This window comes from Phodopus roborovskii, unplaced genomic scaffold (assembly GCF_943737965.1).
Source record: "Phodopus roborovskii unplaced genomic scaffold, PHOROB, whole genome shotgun sequence".
NCBI lineage: Eukaryota > Metazoa > Chordata > Mammalia > Rodentia > Cricetidae > Phodopus > Phodopus roborovskii.
In genome coordinates, this window is record NW_026125052.1 from 34,729,462 (window position 1) to 34,752,814 (window position 23,353).

Below are 23,353 nucleotides of genomic sequence, written 5' to 3' on the forward strand. Positions count from 1 at the left end.
AAGCACACAATATTCTGGTAAACAGTGGCATTGGCAACATTGAGGATTTAGGACCTTGGCAAGGAATTGGGTTTTTTTGGTAAAACGTATGCCTTGCATGCAAAAGTCTGGATTTGATCCCCAGAACTTCACAGAGGTGATAATCCTGTTTACTCTTGTCCTTTTCTGTTATGGCTCTAGGCTGAACCAGCTGTGTACAGGGAAGTTAAAATCTGAACCTTTAAACAACAGACAATATGGGGATACCAGCATGCAGAGGGAGTTAGAGATCCTCTGAAATACTACACCCTACATTCATCTGAGCCATCACAGCAAAACTGACCTGAAGGATCTGTGAACTGTCCAAGCAGTACATGAAGGGCACACGTGACCCTGTGGTTTCTGAGAAAGGTGAATGGCAGCTCAGATGTTAAGGCCACCCACACCTAGGAAAAACAGCCAATCAGGAGCTTCTGAGTCCCCAGAAATGCTGGCATTCACATGCCCCCCTTTGGGTCAAGGCGCACCCAGCACTGGATGTTTGAAAACACTGAAACCGATCCCTGTAAACATACCGATTTTTGCTTGGCAGTCCACCAATTTTGTCTTTACCCAGAGACAAGCACAAATCTGGGGAGCAGGCAGCTTTAGGGATGTTCTCACCCGTGCTCTGCCACCCACAAGGAGCCCACCACAGGGAGCTCTCACTGCCCCTAAAGAGGTGTGCCAAAGCTGATGATACCAACTTCAGATACCGAGGGAGTCCCAAAGAAGGTGTGGGCTAAGGGTTTGACTGAGGATGCCACTAACAAGGAGACTCTGCTCAATGATGTCCAGTCTCAGCTTGGTGACCGTAGATGGCAGGACCTCTTGTGCCACCCCGCCCATATCTCACGCGGTGTATCATCTGCCGTCACCTGCTTGCCTCCCAGTTCACACTGTGGGAAGGCCCACTCTTCTGTATGAATTCTCCCAGAGTGACACCTCCAGGACCACTGCAGGTTGGAGATAACACTGCCTGCGCCCCCCTCCCCAAACTGTAAAATACTACATAAACCAGTTTGACACCAGCCAAAGTATTTAGGTGAATGGTGCTTCACAGTGTCTTCCGAAAGGGCACCATGCTAGGTACCTAGGTAACTAGGGAGCCCAATGCTGGTATAGCAGGGGGCAGTGACACCCAAAAAAAAAAAGTTTTTTGTTCTTTTAATGAACTGTTCTGCACCTGCTCTCTGGCTGGCCCTAAAGCACACAACTCAGACTCTCTTTTCAGTGGCTGTGCTGGGGAGGTGCCCATGTAACAGGGCACTCTACTCCCAGCTCAACAGCCTACAGGCCTGTCCTGCAGCAGGTGCAGGACCCCAACCCCCTTATATACTCAGGATGAGAACCTTTGGTTTCATTACACATGGCTCTGCTCTTTGCTGATAGAGTACAACAAAATTAGTCACTTTTATTTCAAAGGAACAGTACAAACAAGTGTGCAAAATTAAGTTCCATGATTAAATACATATAAGGTAACATGCATACTTGACATTAAACCCACAGTTAGCTGATTACAGGAGCATGAAGGAAACTGGCAGAACTGAGAACCTGTTGCTGGGCACAATTTAAATGTTTGCAACCTGAAATCAAAACCGCAAAACTGAGCTTCTTAGAAGATATGTAAAAAAAACAAAAAAAACATATACCTCAAGTGGCACAGAGACATGGACCTATGGCCTGTGTCAGTACCAGGATGTGCCTGCCATCCCCAATGCTAGTGTGTGTTCCTGTGGATGCCAGGAAAGATGAGACGGGGTAGACGCCACAGGCCAAGACAATTCCTTCCACACAACTGGTGGCTACAAGCACATGGACACTGCACTGAGAAGGCCCCTAAGTTAAGTAATGTAAAGTTTATGTGTTACTTTGTTCCCTAAAGGTAATGGGAAGTTCGGTTTTAACCCAAACTAAACCAGGAGACCCTGCCTTCCTTGCAGCCTGAGGACTGTGCCTCAAGTGGGTGCTATGTGGCAGGTCTGGGATGTGACTCATTCTAATGGCCCAACAAGGTCAGAACACCTCACAGTGTGTGCTCTGAACAGTGCTTCTCATGTGCGGCAGAAGGTACTCTACCAGGCAAGCTGCTAGTATTACTCTATTGGAATTATCTAGGATGTGAGCCCTGACACACTCATTCCTACAAGCTTCCACTGACTAGTGCTTGGATAGTCCCCAGGACTGCAGGGAGCCTGCTGGCATGAAGGTATGGTGGTGCCACTAATGCTAACATCACAGCTGAACTAAAAGGCAGTGGCCAGCAAGGGCACAGAGCCCAGAGCCACAGAGTGTCTGCAGAACCATGAGGGTGATTCATTTTGATATGGGAATGAGAAGCCTTGCTCAGGAAGGCAGACAACCATGTATGGCTTCGAGACCAAGGTCCTCCAGGGAGTCCTTGAGCCCCTCACCCACAGGCCTGGGGCACTGGCACCAGCCCCAGGAATCCACAGGGCGTTGGGTTGTGGCATCAGCTGCACTCACAGGCAGAGTCACAGCTTGTCATCGGTCATCTCCAGGAACTGTGCACACACATCCCGGACACACTCGCCCTTGGGACTGAACAGGAACTTGTAGTAGCTGCCGTCTGCACAGATAGCTGAGAGAAGAGACCACATCAATACATGATTGTTACCTCCCACAATCAAAATCAAATGAGCCTCAAGAATCCTGAGCATAACTAGCCAAGAGTTCCAGCCTGCCAGGGTACATGCTCATCCAATGAGGGTTGGCTACAGGAAAACACTCTTAGGTCATCTTCACAATGCCCAGATCTGCCCCGAAAGCACGCCTAGCACCCTGAATGCTTGAAGCTTTCAGTAGGACCCACCCCAGCCACAAGAGGAAGAAAGGGAACTTTGGGGAGTTGGTGCAGCCTGAACTACATGCCGAGGCCTCCCAAACAGCATGGATCACTTACCAATGACTGCATTGGGCTCTGTTCCAAAGGCACAGATGCATGGAGAGCCTGATGGAACCTGAAACTTGGAGAAGCTCCACTTGGAGCTAAAGTATTTTGGAAGGAAACTGGCAGATGCCAAGCTGTAAGGACAAGAAGAAAAGAAGCTTTACATTCACAAAGATGACACAGAAGTTACTGGCTTAAGTCCAGAATGATCCTGAAAATTCTAAACTTCTTTTATAGTTTAGGACTGTTTTTATTTTTTAATTAATTAATTTTATTTTATGTGTATGGGTGTTTGGCCTGCACATGTCTGTGTACCACATGGTCAGAAAAGTGCACCAGACCCTCTAGGAATGGAGTCACAGACAGCTGTACACCGCCATATGGTTGCAGTTGAACCAGGGCTTCCTGGAAGAGCAGTCAGTGCTCTTAACTGAAGTGAGTGATCTCATTTCTTGTAATAAGACAGCATGGCTCTGAGCACAGGAAGGGGCACAGGGCTCTCCTGCCATCAGATTAACCATCTAAGAGCATGGCAACAAGCAGGAGCCAACCTCCCCACAACCAGGTGTCCAAGACCTGACAGTGATGAGTGGGATAGTGGGTGCAAATCAATCTACATCCAGTTTTAAATCCCACAAACACCTCATTAATGAAATATGACAGAGCTCAACATAAACTGGCATTAGATTTGTCCTTGAGGGAAACATGGGGAATCCTCTAATTTTGGGCTGCTCCCTACCACAGCACTCCCTAAAACCCACCTAGACTGTTTATTCCTTTTTGGATCTTCAGCTGCAAAAATGTGCACAGTGCCGTGATCACTGGACACACAGATGAGAGAAGCGTCCTGATTGAAGTTGATGCTGCAGAGAAACCAGACATGGCTTGGGTCTGTGCAGATACACAGAGCCACACACAATACACTCACTCACTACCCACATGCCAGGTCTCAGCAGTGCCACACCAAAAGCAGTGACTTCAAGCATCCACCACTGGCTGGGCGTTGGTGGCGCACAACTTTAGCATTTGGGAGGCAGAGGCGCTGATCTCTATAAATTCAAGGCCAGCCTGGTCTACAGAGTGAGTTCCAGGACAGGCTCCAAAGCCACAGAGAAACCCTGTCTCAAAAAACCAAAAAAACAACAAAAGCATCCACCATGGAATCAGGAGCCAAGCCAAAAGTCCCGGGAACAATCTGCTCACCAGTGCCCAATAGGCACAACTGCTGATGCCTGTGTGCTAGTGAAGGGGTTTCCTGAGATGACCTCCAAGACTGTTTCAGGGGTGTAGGTGAAAGGCACACACTGCCTGCAGGCGATGGCTACTAAGTGTATTGTAACAGTTAATGGCCACATGCATTCCGTACTGGCAGCAGGCATGCAGGGGTGTGTGCTGCACTCAAGGGCCAGGGCACACGGGTTAATCTCCTAAGTTTGGCTCAATATCCACAGACCTGGAGTGGCCAGGATGGTGCCAGGCTCTTGTAGCCATGGTATGAAATCCTGCCTGGCTGGGCTTTAGCATTATATACATTGTGGGACCTCACAGATGAAGTACTCACTCTCAAAACCAACTGGCTACAATAGTTACATACAAACCAGCAAGGCCTCCATCATAAAATGGAAAGTAAGTACCACAGCTGGAGTAGAGGTCAGATCGGAAGAATCTGACAAACATATCCACCCATGCTGCAGCAGGAGAGGGAAGGCCCACAATGTTCCATCTTTGTGGACACTTCCCATAATAAAAAGTAAAATCAGTAATAAAAAGAGCTGGAACCCAGTAACCCAACAGCTCAGCCACACACACACACACCCGCTCCCCGTGCTAACACCCTGGCTTTACCACTCCCAGGGGGAGGTCCTTACCAATAGATATTAGCTGCTTGAGATCCTCTTCGTAGCTCCTGGATTAAATGCCCTGATGAAGTATCAAATATTCTTATAAGGGTCCCCTTTGAAAAACAGTGAAGTGTTTCATTACCAACAATTTATAACTCTTTCATTAGTCTGAAATGATTTATTAAGACCCTTGGCCCCAACAGCCCTTTCTTAACTCACCCACATCACCTAAAATTCAGCATGTCTCTTGTCTGCTAACTCTGGCACAGCACAGGAGTCCACTTCCCTGTGGGGTGGCCTTGACTGACCCTTGCCTGCTGCAGTTCCTCAAAGACTGCTACTTGCTAGAGGAGTGTCACTTCTAACAGGCATCAAGAGGATGCCTCTCAGGAAACGAGGCCCCACAGAATAAAGGCAGAGCATCATCCATACCACTGCACCAACCTCCCAAGAAAGAAGAGTGCGCAAAAGACTCCACAAGCTTTTTAAACCCATCTCCCAGCCCCACGCCTGGAGATGCAGCAGGGAAACTCTCAGCTGACTGAACTGTCAGACGGTGTCCTAACAACCCTGACATGCACTCAATCCATGTAACCTACCAAACACACTGCTCAGTCTAAATGATGACAAGGCTCTAAGAACCAGGTCATAACCGTATTCACTAAAAATAAACTTGTTAAACAAAACCAGGTGTGATAGTGCATTGCTTTTAATACCAATACTTGGAAGGCAGAGGCAGGTAGATTTCTGTGCGTTTGAGGCCAGCCTGGTTTTTACAGTGAGCCCTTGTCTCACAACAAAAATGAACTAAAAAACCCCCACCCAGAAATCAGAACATTAAACCCTTGTAGTTACTAGTGTCTTTGTATTTAAAAGTCTCACACTGGGGCAAAGGATGGCCCAGCTGGCCCTGAGGCAATGCCCCTGCTTCACCTTTCCCGCCTCGGCTCCCAAGTGCCAGCATTACAGATGTAAGCCATTAGCCTGGCTATAGTTACTAGTTTCATAATATAAATATTAGATTAAATGAGTGACAGAACGGAATATAAAAAGCTAAGTTTGCTTTGTTTTGAAGTTTTTCAAGGCAGTTTTTCTGTGAAACAGTCCTGGCTGTTCTGGAGCTTGCTCTGTAGACCAGACTGGCCTCAAACTCAAAGATCCACCTGCCTCTGTCTGGGATTAAAGGTGTATGCCACCATGGCCCTGAAAGGTTTGTAACTGATAAAATGAGACAGCCTGACATTGGGTAAAATGCTTTTTACACAAGAGCATATTTTTTTATTTCACTTTTATTTTTATTTTTTAAAGACAGGGTTTCTCTGTATTGCTTTGGATCCTGTTCTGGCACTCTGTAGACCAAGCTGACCTCAAACTCTCAGAGACCCACCTGGCTCATATATAACAAATAGGTGAATATCTCATGTATTTACTGAATACTTTGGGGTTTGTTTTGTTTTTCAAGACAAGGTTTCTCTGTGTAACAGTTGTGGCTGTCCTAGGACTCTTTGTAGACAAGGCTGGCCTTGAACTCATAGGAATCCATTTGCCAGACTGGAGAGATGACTCAGTGGTTAAGAGCTGTGACTGCTGGTTCAATTCACAGTACATACATGGCAGCTAACAACTGTTTGTAACTCTAGTATCTAACACCCTCACACAGACATTCAGGCAGGCAAAACACCAATGCACATAAACAAATTATTAAAGAAAAACAAAACAAAACAAACTACAGGGGAATCTACCTGCCTCTGCCTCTCAAGTGCTGGGATTTTAAAGGTGTGCACCACTGCTGCCCGGCTCTATTAACTGAATATCTGTAGTCATAAAAAGGTTGGATCTGGGCATGATGGCATAGGAGGCAGCTTGGCAGGGTTGTATTCAGTAAGATTCTTTTTCCAGGGATGTAGAGACAGAGGGGTCACTAGTGTTCACTGATTGGTCAGCATAGCTTACTTGGTGAGTTCCAGGCCAGTAGCAGAACATCTCAAAAACAAGGTTATGTGAAGACCATCCAAAGCCGACCTCTAGTGTTCACACATGCGTGTGCACATGATCACCTACACACACCAACAAGGTGTAGGGAGTTGAAAATGGAGATTGTAAGGGTAAAAGGATTTGAAGAAAAAAAAAAGCCTTTGCCAGATGAGGCCATTCTACCCACACTAGCCTCTATTTACTTGCTTATTTATTTACTCACTTACTCATTCATTCACTTATTCATTTACTTTTAGGGACAGGGCCATCTACAGACTGACTGGCCAAGAGTTAATTCTCTTCTCTTTACCTCTTAAGTACTGGAATTACAGGTATGCATCACTATGCCCTACCTTTTTCATTTTGAGACAGGGTCTCACTATGTAGTTCTTAACTGGCTAGCCTGTAACTCACTATGTAGACCAGCCTAGCCTTGAACTCAAAGACTCACCAAGTGCTGAGATTAAGGCATGTGCTCCCACTACACCAGGTCTTCCTTCTTTTTAGAGATGACATCTTACTGTGTAGCCCAGGCTAGACTAGAACTTTTTATAATCTTACTGCCTCAGCCTTTCAACTGAGTGATGAGAGATAATGGTGTTTGCAAACTTGTATGCTTGGTATTTTTCTTCTGTCTCCTTTACTGTTTGTTTCCTGAGACATGGTCTCATTATGTAATGACTCACCTAAAGCTTGCTATATAGATCTGGCTGGCCTTGAGCTGCTCCTAATTCCTTATTTCCTTTTGGTTTTTTAAGACAAGGTCCTTCTGTGTGGCCCTGGCTGTCCTCTGCCCACCAAGTGCTGGGATTAAAAAAAAGTGTGCACCATCACCACCTGGCAACCTTGAGCTTCCTAAGATCCACCTGCCTCTGCCTCCCAGTGGTGGGACTACAGGTATGTACCACCATGGCTAATGTAGTTCTAGAGATCATATTCAGGAATTTGTATTTGGTTGGGGAAGCATCAACTGAGCTATATCCCCAACTGAGAAAATACAATTTCTAAATTTACATAAAATTGTACTTGTCTAATCAGTCTCTAATCACAGTCCTTAGGAGGCTAAGGCAGAACAATCACAAATTCCAGGCCCCTGTGGGCTACCTATAGTTTCTGAACTTCACTCTGATTGATCAATATGTGCAGATACCTAGGCCTCCTGGTAACCAGGACAGAAGAAGCAAGACTTGCTTACTCTGGTATTTGTCCACATACACACTGACCACTGCTACCTTTCAGCAACAGCTCAGGCAACAACTAGGCATAACTGCAACCTGTTCTCCCAGTAAGCTAAATCCACTAATAGATATACCACTGCTTGTGGGCTCACCCTAATTAATAATTTCCTACAAATTGATACTGGACTTATTGTCCTAAGTGAAAATCATAGTAAAAATTTAGCAATTTTCAGAGGCCTGTGCAACGGTTAGCAGATAAAGGTACTTGTAGCACAAACCTGGCAACCAGAGTTCAATGCCTGGAACTTACACATATACTGGAGGAGAACCAACTCCACAAAGCTACCCCCTACTCCTACCCTGTGCCTGCTATTCTCTCTCTCTCTCTCTCTCTCTCTCTCTCTCTCTCTCTCTCTCTCTCTCTCTCTCTCTCTCTCTCTCTCAAAATAGGTATAAATTTAAATTTCTGGTTTTCACTTCAGACAAAATAAAGGATAACATGATTACTGGGTTTGAATAAGCAAGGTTTCCCCGGGAAGCTCGCATGTTTCAACAGTTAGCCCCCAAGTTGCTGTTACTGTTTGAGGCAACTATAGAATCTTTAGGAGAAACAACTTTGCTGGAGGAGTACAACACTGGATGTGGCTTTGAAAATCTACTGCCTACCCTCACTTGCAATTCCTTCTTTCTGCTTCGTGGTTTCAGTTGGAAACGTGATCTCGCAGCGTCCTGGTTTAACTGTGCTGCCATGCTTCTCCTGTTATGGTGGATTTCCCCTCTGGAAGTGTTAAGTCAAAATAAACTCTTCCATGGCTGATTCTGGTCATGGTGTTTTATCACAGCAACAAAAAAATAACCAATACAATGGTCCATATGCCAGATTTTAAGATTGTGGTAATTCAATGAGGAAATATTCTTAGGCAGGTTTGAAAGACACTTCTGAAGTGTCATCAGACAAGCAAGACATAAGGTGTCACTCTGCAGCCCTAGGCGGCCTTGAGCTTAATGTCCTTTCTGTCTCAGACTTCTGAGGGCTAGTATTATAGACACGTGCCACCACACCCAGGTGTGTGAAGGCCTAGATCCCTTCCCAGTTAGGTCAGGCTGGCATGGATAGCCTGCACTTACTTTTTCAGACGCAGTTGCAATTCTTGTTCCCTGTAGATTGAGAGCAATACAGCTTAGGACACCCTCGTGTGCAGGAATGTCCACTGGTGGCTTCTCAGTGCTGGCCAGGTCCACAAGCTGTACGTGGCCCGTGTGAGTGCCAGGGAAGGCGAGAAGGGAGTTGTTACTGTTGGGACACAGGACACAGAGGCCTATGCAGAGACACAGAAAACTGGTTGGGAGATGATGACATTGGCCAAGGCCTGTTTCCTCACAACCCAAACCTACTTTCTGCCCTCAAGTCCTCAGTCATCAGTTAACTATTGTGGAGTGCATTTACCTCAGAATCATAGTCCCTAGAAAGAATATTAGGGCTGACAAAGCTGCTGCCTGTGAGATCTGCTCATAACAGGGAACATTTGCTGAACACATTTATAAGGTGTCTATCTTCCATAATGCTACCTACTGAGAATACAATACAAATTACAAAATATAAGGACTACTCCATTAGCAGTAATGCAAAACCTCAAATACTACTTAGGAGTCAATTTAGAAACAGATGTGCCCAGACACACTTCCCAAGGCCATGGCTGGAAAAGCCAGCTTTGCCTGTCTTCCACAGTCTTCAAAGTCACAGCTAAAACCTCAGCACACAAGCTGACAGGGAGAGCTATGAGGTAGCAGAAAGGTCCTAAAAGACCAAAAAATTACATAAAGTAAGACTTGATGATCGATGTTACATAATTTTAAGATTAACTTTAAAGTTTCAGCAATAATGGCAGAATGGCATTGGCATATGGATCATAGGAAAAGAATGGAGAGAGAGTTCAAAGAGACCTTTGATTTTCACTAATCAAAACAAAAGGACCGAAGTCATATAACACAGAAGACAAGAGACCTGTACGAAAGCACTGGTTCTCAGCAGGGTGTGGCGGAGCACTGTATCTGTGAAACCCCAGCACTCGGGAGGCTGAGGCAGGAAGAGTGTGAGTTGGAGACTAGCCTCGGCTATGAGACCCTGTCTCAATTATCAAAAGTACTCAGAGAGTTGAACATGTACTTCTTGGCTGCTGTGTCAGCTGCTCTGGAAGTTGAGTCAGGAACACCTGAGTCCTGAAGTTCAAGATTGGCCTGACAACTCAAAACTTCAGTCAAAAGAAAAAGGGAACGAGAGAGGAGAAAAAGGAAAGAAAAGAGAAAATGAAGTGAAAAATGGGGGTGGGGGTGAGTAATGTAACTTACAGCACAGCATACCTGAAGGGAACAAGTTTACAATTTTGTGACAGTATGGGTCTAAAACACAAGTCAGCCTATACACTGCCTACTCCAAAGAAAAGAAGGCCAGAGCTTGCTGGCCCCTTGTGTGGTTAGCTGGGGAGGCAGGTATCAGAGAAAGAACCCCCAGACTATGGTAAGGGTGTGGCTTCAGGGCGCTCATCCAGGATGTTAAGGGAGGTCAGGCAGGCAGGGAGGCAAAAGTGTCAGTGTGTGCACAGGACAGACCCACCACAGTTCCACTGCACAGATATGGATCCTCTTGGGCTCAGGGCACCCAGGCCTCATCTTTATCCCCACATGGACCAATTTCCCATTGCTGTTCTTCCTCTCCAGCTCTCACCTTTTGGGTTATAGCAGGTTTCAAAGACGTGCAATTGATGGGGATTGTGTGTGAATGTGAACACCTTAATCATGGAGTCCAAAACCACCACAATTCTGGAAAGAAAAATGTAATCAGAGTTCCTCTCCTCAAAAAATGAAATAAGCATTTTGTGATTTCTGTTCCCATTTTGAAACTCAAAAACATAGGAAGAACCTCATACAAAACAACCAGGCTTCTTTATTGTTTTCTTTTTGTCAGGCTCTCACTTTGTAGCTCAGCTAGTTTCAGCCTCAAACTTGCAGTGGTCCTCTTGCCTCTGATTCCCAAGTGCTGGGATTGTAAGTGTATACCAACATAACTGCTTTGCTTTGTTTGTTTGTTTGTTTAATTTGAGGTAGGGTCTCACATAGCCCAAATTGGCCTTGAGCTCATTATTCTTTTGCCTTCATTTCCCAAGTGTTGGGTTTATAGGTGTGTACTATCACTCCTGTTGGAAACAGGTCCCAGTGTGGCCAAGAAGGCAAAAGCATAAGGGCTGAGCACAGCTCAATGGGCCCATCACCTTTCCGAGGTCAGTCTCAGAGACACTTGTAAGCTTAAAGAAACATCATGACCAGATAGAGCATTGGAAAGGTGAGACATATCACAGAATTACACTTTCACACTCAAAACATTTCTATGATTAAGGAAATTGTGCCAGGAGTAGTGGCACATGCCTGAGAAGTCTCTCCCTCCACTTGGAAGCTGAGGCAGAATGGCAGGACTTTAGGGCCAGCTTGGGCTACCTAGTAAAACCCTGATACAACAAACCACAACAAAAACAGAACAAAACACCACCCAAAAAGTTTAAGATTATTAGTTTGTGTGATTAAGGCCTCTAAGCAGTGCCATAACAAACCTAAAATGATGTAGGAACAGCTCCTATAACACTTTACTTCCAGAGTAGTTTTTATCCTCATCTGACATACAGGGAAACCTTAAGGATACAACACATAAATCACATCAAATGAAAACCCCAGTGATGAAGCTCTTCTTTCTTTTTTGGTCAACAAGCTAACAGGGCGAGCTCTGTAAGGCAATGCCGGGTAGGACCTGCTACTTTCAGCAGGTAAGAGTCAGTGACAAGATCCTCAATTTTCAACAAGGCAACAACTGGCCAGGCCTGCCTGACACTGATGTGGTGGCTTCATATGCAGACGTGGGACACCCCAGGACTACCAAGAACATCCCTGTGAAGAATCTAGAAGCCAGTTAAATTTCCAGCCTTCCTCGGGGCAGAAAAAAACAAAACAAAACAAGTCTGCTATGGGTCAGAAGCTACAATTATTGACATTTTAATAAACAGTTCCACAGGAAATCACTGTACCTGTTTTTAAAGAAATGAAACTCCTGTATAAAAGTAAGACTAAACCCACCTATCTCTCCGCAACTTGACAGCCTTGACTTCTGTGGAGAACTCTATCTCGATGACGGTCTTCTTCTTCAGATCATCCCAGATCATCACTGGAACAAGAGTGCAAGTGATGTCACAAGTGCTCACAGCGCTGAGCTGTAGACAGCACCTGACACCCCAGAAGACGCAGCTCGCAATGGTGGGGCATGGCCAGGCTTACAAGGCCAGGTGGAGTTTACCCTCAGAATCCTCTCCTACTCACTTGCACCCCATCCCTATGCAAGGTCTGAGGAAACCCACCTGTCTTACACACTCAAGGACAGCTTCACCTGGCTGAGCTAAAAAGCAAGCCTGACTGTAGTTACCAAGTGTTTAAATGCCAGAGAGAAGCTGTGTCACAAATGAAAAGTAGAGCAGAGCAGACAGGTGGCTTATTGGTTAAGAGTGCTCTCTGTTCTTCCAGTGAACTCTAGTTCAGTTCTGAGACCCATGTCTGGCAGCTCACAGTCACCTGTAACTCCAGTGTCCTTTCCTGGCCTCCTTGGCACCCACAAACATATGTGTACACATATGAATTGGCTGGGAATACAGGTCACTGTTGAGTATTGTCTAGCATGCTTTTTGAGGCCCTAGGTTCAATTCCTAGCACCATAAAGAAAAGGGGAGAGTAGAGGAGAAAGTGGGAGAGGGAGGAAGCAGGTGGCAAAGGTCTTTGCACTAAGTCTGATAACCTGAGTTCAATACCTGGAACCCATGTGGTGGAAAGAGAACCAAGTTCTGAAACTTCTCTCTTCCACACCCCATGCATGCATGCATGCATAAATAAATAAATAAATAAATAAATAAATAAATAAATAAATAAATGATCTCAAAAATAATGATAGATAGTTGGGAATATAGGACTTAGGTTTAATTCACAGTAGCACAAAGAAAAGGGGAGGAGGCAAGATTCTAACTCATGACTACACTCCTCTCCTCTTTCAATTCTCTGCTCCTGATTCTAAAACAAAGGCAGAACTGACCTCGCCTGAGTGCTGACTCTATTTTCCATGTTCACTGGGCTTCACTGTGAATGGTGAGCCTGGGACCCTTTACACGTGGGCCCCTTACTTTTCTTTTGGGTACCCGGTAATAGAACCAAGGCTCAAGACACCCTGAGCTCCCCTACCCCCCCCCCACTCTCACAGCCCTTTCCTTTTTATCTGCATCAGACCTGAGCTATTCCAGTTCTCTGCAGACACTAGCTTACCCTCTCAGTACACCCTGAAATGACACTTAAGTCACCACCATCCCCAAGGTATGTCCCACTTCCTTCTCAAGCAACCTTCAGTCTTCTCTGTCTTTCTCCTCAAGCTTTATTCCTTCAGATAAGATCAGTTGAGTCTACTTCCTCCTTCTAACAAAAGCTAGGTTAAGCTCAATTAAGGATGTGATGTCTTTTGTGGAGAAGAAAAGCTCTCCACCCCTCATTTTAGGAGGGTCATACCTCTCAACTGTAACTTCCTCCAACATATCCACACCAATACAGTAACCTAATCACCCACACCCAACCAGGCTCCTTGTTCTGTGTGAACAATGAGTTAATGTCTCTAGGAGTCTGTGGCTTTCAACAGGAGAAAAACCTTCCCCAGACTTGGCTTTAACCTGAATCATAACTTATACCATACCAACCTACATGTGAAGTACACCCCGCTCCTAAACAGCTGACATCCAGCCTTCCCATCCATCTAATTTCTAGAAGCATCTTTCCCAGTGTTTTTCAGCACCTCAAAGGACTACTAGAGGGGCTCCCATGAGGTTACAAACATAGGCTGTTCTACTAAGTTCAGAACACCACTACATACTTGACAAGATTTTTAAAGACAGGACTACTATACCTTTGTTGGGAGGATATTTCGGCTTTTTTCCACCACCAACTAAAGCTAAATAGTTACAGCGAAATAACATTTCCACGTGGCCAACTCCTCCTTCTAAAAATTCTGAAATGATAATTTAAAAAGTTACAAAATGTTAACAAATGGGAAAAAATGAAGACATAACACTCAGCATTCCATTACTTAATTTTTTACTTATTTTGAGCCAGGGTCTGTCTCAGTGTGGCAGCTCTGGCTTTTAAGCCTTGCTTAACTTAGAGATCTGCCTGCTTCTGCCTTCTGAGCACTATGATTAAAAGCATGTACCACTATACCTGACCTAGCCTAGCATCTCATTTTTACATTATTTTATGTGTATGGGTGCTTTTCCTGCATGTATCTCTGTGTACCATCTATGTGCTTAACGCATGCAGAGGCTAGAAGAGGGCGTAAGAAATCCGGAACTGGAATCACAGACAGTTGTGAGCTGCCATGAGGTGCTGAGAATCAATCTTAGGTGCTCTGAAGGGCAGCAAGGGTTCTAGACTGCTAAGCCATCCCTCCAGCCCCTGGCATTTTATTCTTAATCATCAATTTGTAACCAAATACCATCAGAAGTAGAAATGATGACTACCTTAGAAAACAAGTCGCATGCTGTTCTGACTTCTCTTAAGTTTGTCATTGTGAGCAACAATCTCCTGAGAGCTAAGCACAAACTCCCCGAAAATGAATTCAGTAAAATATCCGCCCCCCCCCCTTCTCTCTCTCACACACACAGAGTCTCTACTACATAACCCTGGCTATCCTGAAGCACACTACGTAAATCAGACTAGCCTAGAACTCAGAGATCCTCCTGACCTTCCCTCCTGAATGCTGGGATTAAAGGTGTGTACTAGCACACCCAGCTTCCAAATTCATATTTTAAGATGCAACAAGATCTACAGATGAAGAGCAAGCAGTTGTGGTGAATGCCTGTAACCCCAGTACTCAGTACTCAGGAGGCTGAGGCAGGAAGATTAAGAACACAAGATGGCTCAGTTGGTAAAGAACCTGTCATGCAGAGAATGACAATCGAGTTTGATCTCCAGATCCTATATAAACATAGGAGGGAACAGAGCCCACAAAACCTTCCTGACTCAACATGTGCACTGTGACATGCAGGCATCCAAAAAAATAACACAAAGCTGGCTTGTACAACATACAAAGACTGTCTCAAAGTAAATAAATACACAAATCACAGTGGCTTCATGTGAGGGGTGTCTATGTGTGTACGTGAAAATTATTCTAGCTGTCTGTTCTACTAAGTGTGTAACGCTCAGAGCATTCCCAGGGCTAGATGCAGCTAGCTTTGAATGCTTTAAATGCACAAGGCCCTGGATGGGAAGGAAGAACAGAGGGAAGGAAGGAAGAAAGGAAGCGTAGGTCAGAGGAAAACATCCAAAGATTTCCCATGTCTTCTGTGACAAGATGCCCCATGCTCTTGCAAGTAAAAGTACCTGGAACCCTGGGGAGAAAATCCCTCTTTCTGTAGGGGCTCAATAGGACCACCAGCCCAGTCTCTTCTGGTTTATAACAGACTGGTGTTCTTGAGGCTGTGAGGGAGCACACTACCAAAAGTGTAACTCAAAAGAACCACCAGCACAGGTCTCTAGTCTGTAACAGACTGGAGCACCTGAGACTACAAGGGAACATACTACCAAAAGCAAGTCCAGAAGCAAGGCCTCTGGAAACCAGGATATCAGCTGCAGACAAGACTTGGACCTCTCCAGTCATAACTGGAGGCCTGTGAGTGCAAAACATCAGCTCTTTCACGGTCTAGTAACAACAATCCTCAATGTTAATATTATCCACAATAAAAATTAACTTTTCTCAAAGAAAATTTAATTGTCCTCTGACAAGTTCTTCCAAGTAATTCAGGATCTACTACGAGATGTCTACTATACAGATTCATATGGCTACAAGAACCCAGGATCCCTACCTCTAGCCACCAGGGCATGGGTTACCTAACAACATGCCACAGAACACTCAGGTCTAGAACCTGACTGAGGTCTAGACTTCCAACAGAAAGAACCCACACTGGAGTAACACGGCCTCCTACTTTGCTATTTTTATGGAGTTAATTTTTTAAATGAATTTCCAACTTCTCATCATAAAAATTACCTCTTGTCCTTGTTCTCAAGAAACAGTATTGTCTGAGACCTGCATGGTCCCTTAAGGTGTCGTGGCCATCTCTCTTCAGGCTAGGATGCAGGTCAATCCTACATTTCTACTGCAGCACAGTTAAAAGAGGGACATAACCAAGGTAAAGGATGTCCTAATGAAGGTCATTCGGCACCTACTGACCCTCGACTTTTTAATTTCCCCAAGTTTTTCTTTAGGTGAGAACTTTTAAGTAAGATTGTAATATCACCAGTTTATTTATATAAATTGAACACATACTTCTAAACTAAACTAAAAAGGGCTCTACAAATTCAATCTTTTACCAAGTTATAACACAGCCCACTACCCCATCTCTGTTTTAGCTACGAACCACCTTAGCAGACTTTTGCCTCCAAACTTCCAATTTCTCTAGCACCTTCCTTAAAAGACTGGTGATCTTAAAGCATAAGATCACGGCCCAAGGTGAGGTGAGCATGGGGTCTAGTAACAAGTAGCTGGACTGGGTAGCCTCTCCTCCATGTATCTCCAGCCCCTAGTATCTAATAATGCCCAACAAGTACCTGTCAGTGACAGAATTAGCAGTCTTCATCTGTATAAAGAAAACCGTAGCATGACTCTAACAGCCTTTGCCAGGCAAGGCATGTGTTGCACACATTCTATTTAACTTTGTAAGATGAGAGAACTGTGTTTCTAAATGAATTTTTTTAAGCACTTGTTTATAATTCTGCAACTAATGGATACAGTACTTCATAAGTATCAACCATCAGTGGGTACCTTCCTTTAATGTTCTCAGTGTAAGTGTGATCCCACAGCATTACAGTGGGACCAGGACAGGATCTGTTAGCAACTCCAGGCTGCCCTTCCCTGAGCTTCTCATCCTTCCTGAATTAGTCAGGCTGCTCAGATGGCTGAGTTGAGTATAAGCAGAAGACACAGGATTCAGCCTGGGCATGAACACAGAAGGAGTAAGGATTTTCAAGAAGGGGCTTCCCTTGCCCTTAGCTTCCTGTATGTGACAAGTAACAGTGGGTCCCTTGAAAGAGGCAGCTGCTCACCTGACAGCCCATTTCAGAGGCTTCTTCCTAGGAAAGAACTATACTGAGAGACAATCCAGGGCTCAAATAGAAGACAGGACGGTACCAGAGCACAACTCTCACACCACTATTTATGAGAGTGAACCACTGAAATAAAGCAGGGAGAAGGGAAAGCTTGCTGTTTGGTTAATATGTCAAGTTGCAAAGAATTAAAAGCAGATGAGCCCCAAAGTACAGCAGGGGCTGAAGAGATGGCACAGCAGTCAAGGGTACTGGCTGATTTTCCAGCATCCATGTGGCAACTCACAACCTCCTGTAACCCCAGTTCCAGGGGCTCCCAACACCCTCTTCTGGCTGTTGCAAGCACTAAGCACACACATGATGCATACATATTTGTAGACAAGCATCCATACACAGAAAATAAAATGAAATCATTAAAAAAAAAAAAAAAAAAAAAAAAAAAGCCTTCATGTAAACAAATTTCTTAAAATGCAGTGTCCCATGCCTTTAATCTTAGCATTCTGGAAGCAGAGGCTGGAAGCAGAGGCCAGCCTAGTATAACAGCAAGTTTCAGGCCAACTAAGGCTACCCAGTGGAACCCTGTCTCAAAAAACCAAAAACACATTGTCCCGACTGTGACCTTTTCCAGATTAAGGCCCATTTGTTCACTTAGTATGGAAGCAACAAATCTCAAGAACCTGTGTATTAATGCTCTACACTACGGTCAGGGATAGCCTGCCCAGCAGAATAGAAAACATGTATGAATGCATATGTGTATGATGCAACACACCACACAAGTGGCATTGCTGCTGAATCACAATAACCTTATTTTTAGTTTTGATATCTGTACGACTAATTTTATGTCAACTTGACACAAATTGGAATAATCTAAGAGGAGGGAACCTCCACTGAGAAAATGCCTCAATATGATATGGCTGTAGGTGGCCTGTAGAGTTCTCTCTCTCTCTCTGCCCCCCCCCCCCATAGTGCTGAGATAAAAATCTTGCACCACCATACCTAGCTTGGTGCTTTATTAGACAGGGCCTCACTTTATAGCTGGAACTCAAAATTCTCCTATCTCTATCTCCAAAGCACTGGGATTACAGACATGTACAACTTCCTTTTACAGAGCAAAGATCGTTCTGGAACCAGAATGTTTAAAATCCAACCTTGGGGAGAAATAGATATTATTGTTCATTTTCGATGGTTTATCTGAAATTTGTTTACTCATTGCTAGTGCTTTACTACTCCAGCAGGCAAGGACCAGGAACTGCCAAATGTTTAGGACAGCTTAGCTGTTAAGAATACTGATTACTCTTCCCAAGGACCCAGGTTCAATTGCTAGCACATGTAGCTCACAACTGCCTATAACTTCAGTTCCAGGGGACCTAATGTCTCTCTGGCCTCTTGTGAACCAGGTATGTATGAAGTACACAAATATATACATGCAGGCAAAACACTCATTATACATAAAAAAATTAAATTAAAAAACAACAACAAAAATCCAGGCGTTGGTGGTACACGCCTTTAATCCCAGCACTTGGAAGGCAGAAACAGGCAGATCTCTTGTGAGTTCAAGGCCAGCCTGGTTCCAGGGCAGGTTCCAAAGCTACACAGCGAAACCCTGCCTCAAAAAAAAAAAAAAAAAAAAAAAAAAACAAACAAACAAGAAGAAAAAGCAAAACAAAACAAAAAAAGATACTGAAATAAGTAGGAAGAATTGTAATTTTATCATTATAAACAAAGGTCTATTTTTGCAGACTGTTTAGTTATGAAGCCCCGTTTGACCTTAAACTCATTCACAATCCTACCTCAGCTTCCTGAGTGCTAAGATCACAATGCCAGGGTTACAAGTATGTGCCACTATACCCAACCGTTAATATCGTGTAAACGCTGGACATCTGAAGAGTTTAAGAGTCCCATAGACTGGAATTAAACCTGTGATGTGATTCCTCCAGTTTTACAACCAGCAAGAAAAGCATGAGACGTGCCCTGCATTAAATACACCTTGTTCTTCCAAGCAGAGGCAGCAGGGGCTAAAGATGTAAAGGAAGAAGAGAAGCATAATTCACTAAAGAATGAAGCCTGGCCACGCTTGTCCCCTAATACAGCCAGCACAAGGAACTCCTGTAAAGACACAGGTCTGACCCAGTTTACTTCTCAGTTAAGGCAAATGACCATCACTCCCTTACCTTGTTTCTCTTTTTCTTTGAGTGGATCAGTGTTATAGACTCGGAATCCATTTTCCATTCCACACGCAAAACATCCTAAAGCAAGAAATATGAAAGAGACATATTAATCCCCATGGCTGCTCCCAGCAGAAGGGGTCCAGGGAAGTGTCTGTCACATGTTCAAACCATGTATGTTGTGTACTACGCTATAACTACTTCAGAAACATCATCTCCTGGGAAGTACTTTGGATTGCCATTTAACATGCAGGTCCCCACTGTGGGCCTTCTCCGGCATTCCTGTGGACCAGGTTTCTGCTTAAACACTGGGCATACTACCTCTCACTAATGCCAGACTCTCGCCAGATTCCCCTTCTAGAATACAGTGCTTAAGTATTCTGTCAGGTATAATGTTAGGGGATGTGCAGTGTATCAGGAGACAGGATAGGGGCCACAGACTCTAAACTGGGGAAGGAGAAAAAAGGCTGCTCTTTTCCACCTCCAGACTGACCTCCTAGCTACATTCCAGTGAAGGTCTGAGTAGGAATGGCTCCCATCAGCTCATATTTGAGTATCTGTTGCCTAGTTGGTGAAGCTGGGAAGGATTTGGAGATATGGCCTTGTTAGACCCAAGGTGTGTGGCTTGGGTACATGCTTTAGGTTTCATACCATTCCTAGTCTGTCTGCCTCCTGCTTGTGGATCAGATGCCAGCTTTCAGCTACATGCCTGCCTGCCCGCTGCCATGTTGCTTGCCATGAGCTCATCGTCATAGAATATAACCCTCTGCAACAGTAAGCTCCCAATAAACTCCTGTAAGAGTGCTTTGGTCATGCTCACCAGGGCAATAGAAAAGTACCGAAGACCATGTGCCAGCTCAAAAGCTATTCTCTTTCTCTCCTTGGTTTTTAGCACTCATTCTGCCGATCAGGCTAGCTTGAAACTCAAGAGATCTGCTTGCTTCTGCCTCCCAAGTGCTGGGGTCAAAGGCATGCATCACCATACCTGGCTGAAAGCTAATTTCTCAAGGAACTGTATAACTATTAATTCTGTAAAAGGTTTGCTTACCAAAATTTATTTATTTATTGCCCCCCCCCCAAAATCAGATTTTTTTCCTGCTCTTGAAAATTCAGAAGGTCTGGCCAGATGATGGCCATAGTAGATCTCACCCCTTATCATGTTAATGCTAACTGTGATCCTTCAGTTCCCACAATGAGACCACACCTAACACTGCAATCACTAAGCTCCGCAGATCAGGCTGGCCTTGAACTCAGAGATCCGCCTGCCTCTGTTTCCGAGTGATGGGATCAAAGGTTTGTGCAACCACTGCCCGTCAAAATCTTGTTTTTGAAAGCTAACATGTTAAAAACCCTCAGAAGCCCAGAACGGCAGCCTTTACTTTTTTTTTTTCCCCCCTTCCTTTGGGGAGATTTAGAAAAGGGAACTTAGCTGGGCATAGTGCCATGCTCCTTTAATCATGGCTCTCTGGAGGCAGAGACAGGCGGATCTGAGGACAGCCTGGTCTACAGAGTGAGTTCCAGGACAGCCAGCGCTACACAGAGACACCCTGTCTCGAAGGAAAAACAAAAAACAAAAACAAAAAAACAAAAAACAAAAAACACCGAGGGGGAAAAACAGGAAGAGAACAAGAGGAACTTGACTTCGGAGTCAGGGGATACAATCCCCACCAAGAGTGGGCCCCGCCCCCATGTCGGAGCACAACACGAAGTGGCAAGAACACTTTCCCCAGGACCCCAAAATCAAAGGGCAGTTCCCGAAAAGGCGTTTAGTCCTCTCATTCTACCCAACAGAGGAAAACACGAGAGGGGAGGGCGAGGTGTAGCGCTGGGACCCGCATCAAGGCGACAGCGTACACTTGGCGAAGGTGCCAACTCACAGCAACCACGACAAACTGCCGCTCCGTGACTGGTAGGACCTCGGACGACACCCGATGGCAACGCAAGCGCTTAGGACCCTCACGCCGGGCAGGGCAGCAAGCCTGCGTGCTTAGCTAGGCACCCGATAAAAGCGAGGCTGCCCGGGCACAGCGGTGGCGGGGGCGTCTGCACACAGGGTGGTCCCGAGATCTCCCGGAAAGAAAAGCCGAGGGTACGGGGGACACCCGCGTCGGGTCGGGCCGGGGCCCTGCAGGAGCGACAGCGTCGGGTCGGGGTCTCCCGGAAGGGCTGGGGTTTTGTCACAGAGCTGGGCCCGGAGTCTCACCATGGTCCTGGTTGAAGCCGGCATACAGCAGCCCGTTGCCATGGGGGTTACACGGCAGGAGGTTCATGGCGCCGTCGCGGGGTCCGTCGAGCCTCAGCTCCGCATACCGCTCAAACCCGGACGATCTGTGCGGTCGCTCGCGCGGCGCTAGGGCCGCCGCGGCCGGAAGCGAGGGTCCTAGGGGCTTGCGTCGTGCGTGTGTCGTCAGTGCGTGCGTCGTCAGCGCGCGCTGCGCCTACGACGTCCAAGCTCGGGAAGTTGGTGGCGGCCTGGGGACGCCAAGCACGCCCGTAAGGGGCGGGGCAGGACGGGTCTGAGGAGGAGCTGCGAGGGAGGTAGGTGCTATGGCGTTCACACCGCGGGGCAGGACTGACGTTCACACTGACGGGACCGGGGACTTGCTGGAGACGACACCGCTCCCGACACGCCTGCCCGCAACACACAACCTCCCGGGACCCTGGCCACGTTCCCACGTTCTCTCTTCTCCTCACGACCACGCGGGGACTGTTAGCTGAGAGTCCTGGTTACAGAGGTTTGGACCCCGGTTAGGACAGGGTCAAACCGAATGGCTGTGAAAGCTGGTGCTTAAATATTCCTTCTCGGTTCCCTTCTTTCCTCACCGGCCCCTCCCTAACTTCACCATCCTTTCTCCCAAGTGACGACATATAGCAAAGAGCCATCGCTGTGGGAGTCCTTGAAGTTCTGGCTTCCAGAACTTCAACACTGTAAAAGTCTTGCTTCTATTATTTATAAACTACCCCGTCTTGAGTAATTTTTTTTTTTGTGTGACAGTTCTTCAGATGATTCAAGGTATGCTCATTCTCCCCCCGCCCCGCCCCACCCAACAACTTTAGAAGTTCGTTTGTCTCCCTGGGAGAGCTTGTGAACCCACTTGCCAGCTTGCAGCCTGATTCCAGTTATCTCACACTAAGCAGCTTTGATTTTGCTTATGAAACCCATATTTAATTTGATAAAGTGCCCCCCACACACACACCAGGGAAAGTAAGTCTGGGATCTCCAAATGTTTGGAGAAACATACATTGTGGCACATATAATGCACGTATTTTGCCTACTTAAATTTTAAAGAGAGTGTGTATGTGTGTATGCCATATGGGTGAGGGTATCTTCAGAGGCCAGAGGAAGTTGGATCCCCTAGAGCTGGAGTTACAGGTGGTTATAAGCCACCAGATATGGATGTTGGGAACCAAATTCAGGCCTTCCGGAAGAGTAGCAGGTGCTCTTAACTACTGAGCAATCTCTCTAGCCCAATTGCCTAAATAATATCTGGCAAAACCCACGAAGCTCTCTGGGTGGGAAATTTTCTGCATTGGCAGTCATTTTCACAGGGAACTGAAGACATAACCTTGTGATGTGTTTTGAATCTCAGTGTTTGAAGACAAGCTCTCACACCTGGCATTAGTGTGGTACCCATGCCCAGGCTCTCCAGTGACAGTAGAAAATGGCAAAGGTTCGCTGGGCTTTAACATGTACTTGAGTTACACTTTCTGTGTATTCGCCACCAAAGCATGAATACTTTTACTTAATATGATCTGTTTGACAACTTTTGTCCTGTGGAAATGTAATTCGGTTTGCTGTAGCACTTACTGGTTCTATTACCTTATCAGGTTGCCATGATAAACTGTCACAGACTTGGTATAAAAAAAAAATGTGGGTATCTATTCTACATCAGTCCTTGGAAGGCAGAGTGCGAGGAGAGTTCACTCTAGAGGACCTGGGGAAGAACTCCTCCTGCCTCTTCCTGTGTACCACTGACTTCCTGGGTAAGGCCAAGACCTCTGGGCAGACTGTATGTTCCATAAATGATCAGGCTTCCAAAAAGGTCCAGGTCACAGGAGCTTACAGGAAACGGGTCTGGGCATGGTGGTTTATGCTTG

The 23,353-nt window shown here is 45.6% G+C and overlaps 1 protein-coding gene across 1 annotated transcript; it reads right to left on the reverse strand.

Moving 5' to 3' along the window:
- Positions 1-1,407: 1,407 nt before the first annotated feature.
- On the reverse strand, positions 1,408-21,589 carry Wdr45b (WD repeat domain 45B). Its single transcript, XM_051182635.1, has 10 exons — positions 21,459-21,589; positions 19,262-19,336; positions 13,900-14,001; positions 12,045-12,132; positions 10,648-10,742; positions 9,051-9,241; positions 4,798-4,883; positions 3,691-3,792; positions 2,942-3,063; positions 1,408-2,620 (listed from the first exon to the last, which is right to left on the reverse strand). Exons 1-10 carry the CDS (start codon positions 21,523-21,525, stop codon positions 2,514-2,516), a joined length of 1,035 nt encoding a protein of 344 aa, XP_051038592.1. The 5' UTR covers positions 21,526-21,589; the 3' UTR covers positions 1,408-2,513.
- Positions 21,590-23,353: the final 1,764 nt, after the last annotated feature.